Below are 13,199 nucleotides of genomic sequence, written 5' to 3'. Positions count from 1 at the left end.
TTAATCAAGGTTAGTTTATTATACAAAACATGAACAAATATGAATAAAAAACCTAATCGATGACTTCAAAAAATTTAATTGTTTAGCAAAATGCTAATAAACTATGTTTTAAAGACCATGGAAAAGGTGGTTAGTAAAGTGACCACTAAACCGCAAAGAGTTAAAGTAGCAATCATTTCTAATATTTAAGAAATAAATGTCAAACAATAATTAAATGAAAAGAGTTTTTGTACATATTTCATTTAATATAAAAAGATGAAATAAACTCGATTACCATTTATACAATATTTATTCAATTAACCTTGTAAAATTCTTATGAAAACCACACCAACCAAATTCCAGACAAATGTAATTGACTCTAATTAATCTTATAAGACAAATTGGCGAACATAAGAGATTACAGCTCAGACAACAAATTCTAATTACCACACAAAATATTACAACTAAAGCCAAAGCATTGTTTTTCTATATAAACAAGGATGATGAAAGTCATCTATAGCATTTGAAGGTTTTGCCACCATCAAGGATATTCAATAGAACACAACAACTAGTTAAGCGTTTGACCGTAATGCAAAAAAAAAAGGAAAATAAAGTGTGTGTTGACTGGTTGCAAAGGCATGAACAGAAAAATGTCAAGGCTTTTTAGAAATTTCTTTTGTTTTTTTTTTAATTTTAAAATAAATACTATGTAGTAGATAAAATATTTGCTTTCCACTTACATTTCTCCAAACTGGCATTACAAAATTTCAAAGCATCATCGAGTAGATTTAAATGCATGTAACTGGTAGCAGTCTCATTGATTTTTTTCGCCTGCAAATCTGAACCCCACCATTTCTCCACCAGCCGTCTGACCAAAACATCGGGCATGAATTTCATGTTATCATTGGAGCTGGTGGAGCGCAGGGCAACACCGCTGGTAGAGGCGGTGGAAGCCATGGTAGTGGTGGCCGTATCTGTGGTACAGGCTATAGTTGTAGTTGTAACGGTAGTGGGCGAGGCCAAAGGGGTGGCGATGATTTGTAGGCGTGGCAAATCGTTGAGGGTAGAGACTAAAGATGAGGACGATGATGATGACATGGAGGATGATGTTGTGGCAGACAATGAGGTAGAGTAAGAGGAAGTTGCTGAAGAATATAAATGTTGCTGTTGTTGGTTGTTATTGTGGGCCAAGCTATTGATATTTAAATCCATACTGGTAGTGGTTGTGGTCGCCGTGGAGAGTGTAGCCAAAGGTGTGGAAAATCCTATAGCTTTGTTGTTATTGCTTTGGCTTTGAAAGCCATTGATGTTTAGGTTTATGTTGGCTGAGTCATTGATGCTGTAGTCGTCCTTTTGCCAGCGTGGAAATTTAACATGACAAATATTACACATGGTTATGGTTTCACAACACTGGCGACAAAACGTATGACCACAATTGGTGGTCACCGGACAACGCAACACATCACGACACAAAGGACACAATAAAAGATCAAACTCGTCTGACATATGCGTATTGTTGACTGCTGCTAGTTCTCGTGAGGGCGCATGTAAATCCAAATTGCCACCCACAGCTGTTGCCAGGAAATCTGTGCCCAAATCTTTTAATATTGTTGCATTTGAGCCTAGACCCGAGGCCACCAATTGCCAGCTAAGGGCATTGGCGGCCGTTGAAGAGGCATATTTATTTCTCAGTGGTGTTATAAGCTTGTGTTGGTCATTGCTAACTCCTTTGGTGGCTAAACCCGAGGAGGTTATGGTGGCCTTTAGAGCATCCATTTCGGAGTCTATTGAGTCTGGGATTTTTTTGGAATTTGAGCTTAAAATGCGTATGTGTTCTAACAGAGCGGTGGCCAATATATTTAACTTTTCCAAAGGTATGAAACCTTCAGGCTGTTCACTGGCTATGAGGGCATAAATATCGAAGGCCTCCTGCAAACGACCATGTCGGGCCAAAGACTCACCCAACAAATAGGAAAGTTGTAAATTATTGGCCGTTTGGCCGCCCATTAAAGCCGGTGAGCGCAGTTTTATATTTTCATTGCTACGGCGCGGTCTTTTGGCCTCCTCATGAGACTGCTGTGTGGACGAGGAAGAGCCCGAGGCACCATTCGTTTTCATAGACTTGAGGCCTCGTTTGCTGGCCAAAGCCCCCTTGACATAGAATCCGTGTGAGAGTGGCATAGTGGTGGCGTGGCGTAATACCTGCGTTTGATCACGTAAGCAATTGTTTGTTCTTGTTGCGCCTAATGCTGCTGCCGCGACTACAGCCGATTTTGTTGTTAATATGTTATTTGTTGTAGATGTGGTTATGCACTTTTTTGAGTCACTAAACTTGTAGACAGCAGCTGCTGTGTTTGCCGTTGCTGCTGTTCCGGCTATAGATTTGATTTGTAGCAGAGAATTGAATTTTGATTCTTTATCATCAATTTGAAATTCTGAGTAATTTTCTTTAATTAACAAGTCCGGCGTCGGCGTCACTGAGAGTACGTAACGTTTGTTTGACTGATTTAGGGGTGTAGTGGTGTTTACACTTAACGGATGTTTTCTTTTCTTTTTAATTTGAAATTGCTCAGTAGCACTTTTAGACATTATACACAAATTTCCCCGAAATTTATTTTATTTTTCCTCACTTATTTTTCACTATAATTTAAAAAAATAAATTTTTAAATTAAACTCTTGCTTAAAACCACATTGATTTATATTTATTTTTTTTTTCTTTATTTTTTGTTACAAAAATTATATAACTTTTTTTTAATTTCTTGTATTTAAAAGAAAATTTTCATTAATTTTTGACGGTACACTTTTGATTTTATTTATTTCACTTTTATTTTATTGTATTACGTAGCTATAATTTCATTTTATTTTATCCGTTAAATTTCAAAAAGAAATAAAAATGGTTGCTCCCTTACGATTCATATCCGTTGTACGACTGCATTCACATTGAAACCGTCTTTGTTCCGTTTAGGTGTTATATGTTGTTGATTATCTGAAAAACAAAAAAAAATACAACAATAATGAAAAGAATGAACTCAAAAAAAAGCACACACAGAAAAAACAACATTGTATTTTGTTTGGAAAACACAAAAACAAAAAATTATATCAACAGCAAATAACAAAAAAAAACACACACTTTACGTAACATTAGATTGAATAAATTTATACGAGTATGTACGGATGGATGTCTATTTAGTACATAAATTTGTACATACATTGACAATAGTACATGTCTGTCTGTAGATTTGTTTGTGTTTATTAAAAAAAAAAAACACAAAAAAAACATGGAAGAGTAATTTTTCAAACAGAGTTTTAAGAGTGGAGCATGCTTGTGTTGGTGTGTATTTGATTGTGATTTCATTAACAGTAGCATTTGGAGATTTCTGATTTTCTCTAATCAGCAAATCATAACACTAACTCGAATATTTATACACTGATATTTATTACATCAACAGGAGAGCCATGTTATGTTAGTTACATCATGTTTTATTTAACAGTGTTTAGAATTGTCTAAGATTCTGTTAGTGACATTTAAGTGTTGCCAGTAGATTGGTATGTACATATATTGTTTTAGGAATATAATAGCTGCTGCACAGTGGTATAGAAAAAAAGAGGGAAATAAATCCGTAACTTCTAAACGGTTAGTCCGATTTGAATGAGATTTGGCAAAGAGAAAGAGTTGTCGAGTTTAGGTTTTGAATTTGGAACTCATGGGCCCATAAGGGGCTCGGCCAGGGGTCCTCAAACTAGGACATCTTGGGTATATAAAATTTTCAATAAAAAAATGTTCTCATCGAGAGCAATCAATTATTTCTTATAGCTTAGAAGATATTCGCATTTGAAAATTAAATTTTCCACATTTTTACCCACCCTACTCCATCCAGTTTTTTTGATAACAGCGGGTCCAAATATAGACTAAAAACATATGTATATTTCAAATAAAACAAGAATTGTTACAAAATCTTGACCGACTCCTAAGTTATATGCATTTGAATTTAAAAAAATGTAAAAATGACGATTTTTCCCAGTATTTTTGAAATTTCTAACAAATTTCTAAGAAGATGTATAAGGCATTTATACTTTTTGAAAAGCTACCTTTACACAAAGTATTTTAAATGAAAAAAATTAAAAATTTTTAATACGGAGAGGATTTTGTTCATCTAAAAAACGGCTTTTTTTATTTGAAATTCTATTTTAGGGCAAACATTCTCAAATCGCATAGTATCTATCCCAAAATAGTAACCCATTTTAGATAGCACAATATGTTCTTAATTACTTTGTAAAGAATTCCGATTAACTTGTGTCTAGTATGGATATTATAGCCAAAAAACTAAAATATCCCATTTTTGGGTTTTTTAAATTTTTTTTTGGGAAATTTCGGCATTCCTGATAAAAAAATTTCAAAACTTGTTTTCACTTTTGTATTTTCAATAGAAAAATCCATATATAACTGCGGAATTTCATTAAAAAATGTTAATAAATAAAAATTTAATTTCTATTTTAAAAATGTGTATTTTTGCAAAAACTCAATAAAAAGCATTTTCTGTCATATTTATCAAAATATTAATATAATTGTCAAACGTTATATACCTTATTGAAAAATAGACAAAATTCCCTATCCATTGATATATAACATGTCTACTTTATGGTGTTTACGTGGCAAATTAATTAGGGAAAACTTAACATCTCGCAAAGAATTATGATGCCATCAGCGCAAAAGTGGTGTAACTCAGAATTTTGTTTTGTTTCTATTCTGCATATGTTACATACAGTCCATACATAAGTACAAAAGTGGGATAAGATACTCAAATCTCATAGAACTAATTGTAAGATTGGTTCCTAGAGGATAGCGATCGGTTCCTGTTCAAACATTTGATAAATTTTAGACATCTTTTAGGAGAATAAATTTTTTTTTGGAAATAAATCTGTCATTTCTAAACGGCTAGTCTGATCCGGATAAAATTTGACGTGAGCGTAGGTAAGGAGTATTCGAGAGTAAATTATTAAAATTAGCCCTACAAATGATCCAGGGGCGACACTATGGGTGCTCAAAGTAGGGTACCTTCGACATGTAAAATTTTTAAACACGTTAAATTTTTTTGTTTCCGATTTCAAAGTTTTTTATATTTTTGGAAAGCGCTCGGCTAGGTCTTGAAAAAGCATGCTTGCGTGTGCTATTATCTCTTATAATATCCGAGTTAGAGGCATTTCAAAATTTAAATTTTAAAATTTAGCCAATACCTTGGTCCCCTTTTTTAAAAATATAGGTCGGACTTTTGACCGAATGGACTCGAATTTTTGTTGGTTAGATACGAGCTTCTCTTTAATCTCTACTGGCTAGTCAACGACCAATCGATATTAAGCTGAGACTACAAAGTCATCCACTATAAGATTGTTTTTAAACCGATTTGGACATACAGAAGCCAATTATGGGAAACGGAAAGTAGAAGCTGTTTTTATTGATCCTAATCGAGACGAAAACCATGGTATATAAGAATTGAGAACGTCTGTAGAGACTTAGAAGTAACATTGGTAAACGAAAAATTTAGCAAAAATTTATGAGAGATTCATGAACTCGAACAAGGCTTCGTACAGCAGTCCAACCACCCTGTTAATTTTAGTTACACGATTTTAATATTTATTGTAAAGGCCTAGGCAGTTAATACTGATTAAGTAACTGAATAAAATTTAACAATCACCGATAAAACCTTATATAATTTTCATTCCTATTCCTGGCTGATATCTCAGTCTGTAGAACAGAATGCTGTTACGGAATTCCGAAAGATATAAGTGTCAGTTCTTGAAATAACAGTGAATAGCTCAAATGAACAACTCTGTCCAGTCGGAATTATAAAACTTCCTAAAACTTTGAACAAGCAATAGTTAATATTTTAAAAACTTTTTCAAAATCCAAAATAGATTAATATCAAAAATAATACAGACATTCTGGCAACCCCAATTACCGTTAAATATTATTCTCCTGCTAAGTTCTCTGGCTCTTTAGTTTCACAATAATTCTCATTTTAAAGAAAATCTCTTTGAAAAATTTCCGTTTACTTTTCTCTATAATTCTCTTATTTTTTCTAGACTGATTCAGTGTTTTTTTATGTAAACAAAAAGATTTTTAAGTTGTTGTTTTTTCTTTGGATTATTTTGATATTGTCGGGGTTTTTTGTAGTTCCTATATTTTTTTTATCATGCTGTATATAGTGTTAATATTTGATTTTTTTTTTGGACATATTTCTGACATGATTTTCAGTAATTTTCTCATTTCAAATGTTGTTGTTGGCCGTTTGGCGCGTTCAATTAGAAACTCGCACATTTTATCTTGACGCCGCTGTTAAATTTTTTAGTAATTTTAGTATTTTTTTGTAGTTGTTGTTGCTTGTGTAAATTATTCGTTCACCAGAGTAAATAAATGATAAAAATATCGGGTGCGTGCGCCTAAACTTTGATTGTGGGGGGTTATTTAACACTTTATTAGAAATGTTTCTATTTTGTTACTGTTTATATTATTTATTTTATTATTATTGTATTTTTTTTTTTTGTTGTTTAATATTCATTTTTTTATTTCTTTCAATGACTAATAAAGTAGGTAATAAAAAAAACTAGAAACGATGAGGTGACCAGATAGGTGGCTGGTGATATGTCTGGAAGGAATTATAATTTGTTGTGGGGAATACGTTTTATATGGAATTTAAAAATTACAAAAAAATTAAACTGGATATCACACAATTGGGAACTGGCTGTTATACCGAATAACCAATTTGGCCACGATTGATACAACTTACTTAAAGTTTGGTACTATTTATTTGAAATGTGATAAAGAAAAATAAGACATTTGTTATATCGCCGGATAGGAAATTATGTGTACTTAGAAAAAACATGTTAAAAGTGGCATGTGAATTGTATGCCTCATCCGCAAAATATTTAATTTTAGACAAAATTGTGTCTATTTTGAAATCCTGCAGTACATTCTGTATTCAACAGTTTAGTTACTTTGTAATTATTTTTAAACTTATATGTTTCACTATCTGTCCTGCTATGATATGTTTAAAAAATTATTTGTATAATATTTACATTCCATCCGGCCTTTAAGGCGTTAAGTTAACAAAATGGATTTGTATATAAATAAACTTAAACTAAGTTCTACTTCAGCTTTAAAATACAACAACATTTACTTCAAGCTAGAAAACGAAATCAGCAATGAACACACATATAAAAAATCTATATAATTGTTGTCTCTTCCATAACGAATTTAAATAAAAAAAATAGTTACGTAAAACAACACATTTAAAGCAAAAATGCTGGCAAAAAAAAAATAGAATTTGTTTAAATGTTTCGTAACGTATTCCAGGAAAAGTATTCAAAAAATAAGAACGCACTCGCAAACACACATGAACGCGTACATCAAACCCCTAACACTGCCCCATTTAGAGATATGTTGCGAACCAAAAAAAAAAAAAAACACCATAATGATTCTGGAATACGGTCATTAAATATTCTCTTTATGACAGTGAACTGCCACAGCAGAGATAGACGGACAGCAATCACTGTCATATACATACATACATAAATACATATTTCATATAATCACAGCTATCCGTCCCATCTAGTATTGCATAATATTAATATGAAAATTAACACTGAATCACGTAGACGAGACAATAAAAACAAAAACAATGAAACAACTAAAACAAATACAATTCAAATTAAATCCAAACAACAACAAAGTATATTTAATGAAAACAAAAACAATTCAATCAAACCGACAATCAAACACTCATCATGTATTTGTTGCTGGTGTTGTACTTCAGTCACAATGGTTGGTGTTTGAGGTTGGGGTTTAGTTTGATTTTGTTTAGGTTTGATATCAAACCAAAACAACCTCAACTAAACTGTGAACAAAATAAACAGAGAATGAGAACGAGAATAATAACAGAAAGGAACAAATCTAAAATACTTTAGTTAAGGCAATAGTTGAAAGAATGAATTCATATTGTGTTTCAGTTAAAAATTATGGATATTTTGCACAAGTCTCTACTATTATTCGCATGAACCATCTCAACGTATGTGTAATATGGATGAATTATAACAAGTATACGCAACAATAATACGAATATACTCACGGATGGAAAATTCAATTTTAGTTATGTATCAAATTTTTATAAAGAAAAAACTGTGACAAAAAATTGTTCTATAGAAAAGTGTTATAAAGTAATATTCCTATAGAAAAAATTTTGTATAACACATAAAAAACTGTTATACAAAAATTTTTCTAAAAAAAATATTATACACACATTTTTCTATAGAAAAAACTTTTATGCACACATTTTTCTATATAAAAAACTTTTCTAGCCACCTTTTTCTTTAGAAAAAAACTGTTATACACACCTTTTTCTTTAGAAAAAACTGTTATACACATACTTTTCTATAGAAAAAACTGTTATACCCATATTTTTCTATAGAAAAAACTGTTGTACACACATTTTTCTATATAAAAAACTGTTATACCCACCTTTTTCTTTAGAAAAAACTGCTATACCCACCTTTTTCTTTAGAAAAAACTGTTATACACACCTTTTTCTTTAGAAAAAACTGTTATACACATACTTTTCTCTAGAAAAAACTGTTATACACATGTTTTTCTTTAGAAAAAACTGTTATACACATACTTTTCTATAGGAAAAACTGTTATACCCATATCTTTCTATAGAAAAAACTGTTGTGCAGACATTTTTCTATAGAAAAAACTGTTATACATTAAATTTTCTCTAGAAAAAACTGTTATACCCATATTTTTCTATACAAAAAACTGTTATACTCACAATTTTCTATAAAAAAACTGTTATACAAAAATTTTTCTATAAACAAAGCTGTTATACACACATTATTCTATAGATAAAACTTTTATACACAAATTGTTTTATAGAAAAAACTATTACACAGCATTTTTCTCCAGAAAAAAACTGTTATACACAAATCTTTCTATAGAAAAAACTGTTGTACAAACGTTTTTCTCTATAAAAACTGTTATGCACACATTTCTCTATAGAAGAAACTGTTTTACGCACATTTATCTTTTGAAAAAACAGTTATACAAACATTTTTCTATAAAAAAAATTTTTATACACCTTCTTTCCAAAGAAAAAACTGTTATACACGTATTTTTCTATAGAAAAAACTATTATACACAAATTTTTCTCTACGAAAAACTGTTATACATAAATTTGTTTTCACTAACAGCTGTTATACACATTTTTTTCTTTTGAAAAAACTGTTATACCCATACTTTTATACAAAAAATACTGTTATACACACATTTTTCTGTAGAAAAGACTGTTATTCGGACATTTTTCTATAGAAAAAACTGTTATAAACACATTTTTCTATGAAAAAAAATGTTATACACAAATTTTTCTATAGAAAAAACAGTTATACACACATTTGTGTATAGAAAAAAAATTTTATACATAAATTGTAACTGTTATACAGATATTTAAAAAAAACTGTTATTTACACATTTTTCTATAGAAAAAACTTATATACACACAATTTTCTATAGAAAATACTGTTATACACACATTGTATAAATACAAATATGTCTAAAAATACCGTTATAAACAAATTGGTTTCAAGAACAAACTGTTGTACACAAATTTGTCTATGAAAAAACTGCCACACCCAAAGTTTCTATAGAAAACAACATCTATACATAAATGTTTCTATAGATAATACTGATAAACACAAATTTTTCTATTGAAAAAAACTGTTACGCACAAATGTTTCAACATAAAAAAAACTGTTATACAATTATATGATATTGATATCAGATCGTATTGCCCTAGATGGTAGATTATTTGGATTTATTTCTTTGTAAATATAACATTCAATATAAGTTTTAATTAGAAAAGTTCTTAGATTTCATACTTTTAAATCCCTGACCTAACCCACATTGCTAGTTTGTTTGTATGTTTGTTTGACTGTTAAATAAGAATAGCTGTGTACGTGCCAGAAAACATGTTTGTATGAGTAGATTTTTTTTAACATTCTGATTAGATACAAATGCTCTTTTAATATATTTTTTTTTCTTTAAAACATTCGCTTTCAGTTTCGTATTTACTTGAATACAAAAACAATTGTTGTTACTCTTAAATAGCACACTCTATGAGTATCTTATCTTATAGGGGAATTTTCAATTTCAATTCAAAATAGCTCTCTGTTTGTGTAAACTAACAAACTAAGTAGAAGAAATAGAAAAAAATACAAATAAAAACAAATTATTGTTTTGACACAATGCGCACGTTTTTTTGTTAAATGATAAAAAAAAACAAAAATAAATTAACAAAAATAGTTGTATATTGTTTTGCCGGCATTAGAAATAGATAAAAATACGTGTATGATTATGATGCCATGCCATCAACCATGCCCATGCTATCTACCTACCACCTCTTGAACAGCCGATTGTTTTTAGAATTTGGCTGTGGTTATATTTTTTTTCTTTTTCGCCAATGTTTGTTATGTAAACATTTGATTTTTTTCTATTTTGTTTGTGAAATTCAAATAGAACAAAAACAATACCTGTTCATATCTTAAGAATTATGAATATAATTTACATATTGTACAGAAAGAAAGCCGATATACAGGTTTTATTTCTTAAATATTTCTTTATTTAACACTAAGCAAAGGAAGTAAATTTTGTGTTAATATAAAATTTGCGTCATTTGTATTTAAAATATATTTACATTCGTATTATCAAGTACTTTTGAATATTTAGCATTGACCCAAATATTTGTTTACAACAAATTTTGCCAAATTAGTTCAGGGAGACAGTTATCGAGACACTGTGAGAACATGTAAACACAACGCCTTTCAATGATGTGGGTCTCAATGTAATCCCTAATGACATGAGTGAAATGTTAGTTAAAGAATTTGCATAAGAAGTAAAATATTTATTTTAAAAAAGTGTCTCATTAGTGACTAAAGTCTTTGCCTTATATTTATTTAAAAGTAATAAATCTAGAACTTTTGTTAAGAAATTAAATAATGGTATCATTCGAAGGTGCTGACAATATCATATTTAATGATGAAAATGTGATTCGATAATAGGTATTTTAATATTTTTAACAGGGTAATAGATATTCTGGGCAAAAATATAAGAATTTTTACAGATATAAAGCCAGCTATTACTAAACTTCTGCAAAGTAATGCAGTTAGGGCTTAAATTATCAATAAATGATCAGGATAATTAAAAGAACACTGTTTAATTAACAACATTTCAACCACAGCTTTTGGTTTAACCTTAGATAAAATTTATTTATTGTATAAGTAAAACTAAATATTATTTGTTTGTGGTAAAACCCTAACTTTGGTTTAGATTTTGATAAGCTTGAAAACAAATCATTCTGTCTATAATTAAGCCATTAAATATGGTTAAAATTTTGATAAATAAACTGCGCTTTATAAAATTATAATAAAATTACTCAAACACTCTTATCGTCTTGTAAGTGAATTTTCATTACTCGTCTTTTCTTTAGTAATTAGTCACTTGTTTGCTAAATAAAATATTTCCCTACGTAACCATGAATATTTTGTTAAACAGTTTCAAGAGGTATTTGTAAGTTGGTTGGTTGTCGGGTGGCTTGTATAATCAGCCAGTCAACCAACCAACCAACCAGCCAAACACACGACCAACAAATTATTCATTTGTTTTAATTGTAATAAACAATTACTTAGTTGGCGGTTAAGAAGAGCATTTTTGTGAGTGGGTTGTAGGGAGTATAAGTAAGTGTAACTAAAAACAGTGGGTTTAAACGTAAAAAAAAAGTTATAAAAATAAATGTTATAATAATGATTATATAAAGGGACTTAAGCTAATTAAACTTGTAAACATTCTTCTTGAAAGCAGAAAGATCCACAGGTTATCACAGTCGATTACCGAAATTCTAATGAATACAAAATATTTTATTAAGATATGGAAGCTAAAAGGCTTAACTCCACAAACTAAAAATTAGAGTAAATAGTGATGTTTGAAAATTTTATTTCCAAAATTTATGAAAATAATAAAACGGAACAAATCGTTGTGTCACATAATAGAAGAACAAAATACTTTTCAAAGAGTTCACAACTAATTAGAAAGTAATATAACAAAATTGAGAAATTTTCGAAAAGTTCAGTTAGGCCTTTTAACTTTTGAGACATCCATATATTTAGGACGATTTTTTTAAAATTGCTTCCTAAATCAGTACAGTGGAGCAAATTCAGTACAAAAATCCAAAGAAATCTATTTACAATTGTAAAAATTTCAAGTTCTAAAAGTTTTTGCACACTTGAGGTGGTAAAATTTCAAAGGCTACAATTTTTACAAATATTATATATCCTTCGCCATAAGTAAAAAATATCTACTATTTTTAATCAATTAATTAAACTCAAACTTAATTTTGTGCCCAAAAAAAGTTATATAAGATTCGAAAAATTTTTGTTGTTTAAATCAGCCCACTGTTCTAGATGCAAGTATGTACAGTGTAAAACAAATATTAAACGATATGTTGCCTTTGCTTTTAATAAATTAATTAAATTATTTAATTTAATAATATTTTTAATAACAAAAAGTTATATCTGTGTTGATATTAGATTCTATACTCAAAAATATTCCCCAAAATCTTTTAAAATTACTTTTATACATGCATTAACTTCTCAAGAGTGAAGAGAACTGATACAAAAATAATCTGATATATAAGTTCTTCCTTATGAGCTGATTTATGAAATTCAGAATAAATTCAAAATTAAATTTATTCTACCTTTGAATGATTAAATTTTTGTTAATTCAAATCTAATCCAAAGTAAAAATATTTTTTCTAAGAAAAAAATAAATAAATAAAAAAATGTGAAAATTTTGGAAATGGGAGCAAGGTTTGTGGAACATCTGAAGAGTAAATTTATGCTTATTATATAAGTATTTGATATTGGTGAAACACTTAGGACTTGAAGATTGATATTTTAGTGAAATTAAATAATTTTATAAATTTTTCGGACTTCATTTAACTTAAATAAAATATTATGGAATATGTGAGGAGCCGCAGAACAAAAGGTTTTTTTACAAATTTAATTTTTGATATTATCATAATATTTGGGTTGAAATCTTTAAGAAAAAATCAATTTCCCAAAATTTTTAAATTTTCAAAAAAGTATCTTTTGTTCTGCGGCTCCTCATATGATTTTCCATG

The 13,199-nt window shown here is 29.4% G+C and overlaps 1 protein-coding gene across 2 annotated transcripts in view; it reads right to left on the bottom strand.

The window, feature by feature from the left end:
- Positions 1–13,199, bottom strand: part of LOC135955916 (uncharacterized) — a 93,188-nt gene that overhangs the window by 65,385 nt on the left and 14,604 nt on the right. For both annotated transcript variants that reach the window (XM_065506339.1, XM_065506340.1), the window contains exon 2: positions 720–2,965. In XM_065506339.1, coding sequence (XP_065362411.1) covers positions 720–2,568 — 1,849 coding nt within the window. In that variant the 5' untranslated portion in view covers positions 2,569–2,965. The remainder of the gene's footprint in view (positions 1–719; positions 2,966–13,199) is intronic.

This window comes from Calliphora vicina, chromosome 3, assembly GCF_958450345.1.
Source record: "Calliphora vicina chromosome 3, idCalVici1.1, whole genome shotgun sequence".
Lineage (NCBI taxonomy): Eukaryota > Metazoa > Arthropoda > Insecta > Diptera > Calliphoridae > Calliphora > Calliphora vicina.
The sequence above is the reverse complement of the archived record's forward strand: the minus strand, read 5'-3'. Positions and strand labels throughout refer to the sequence as shown.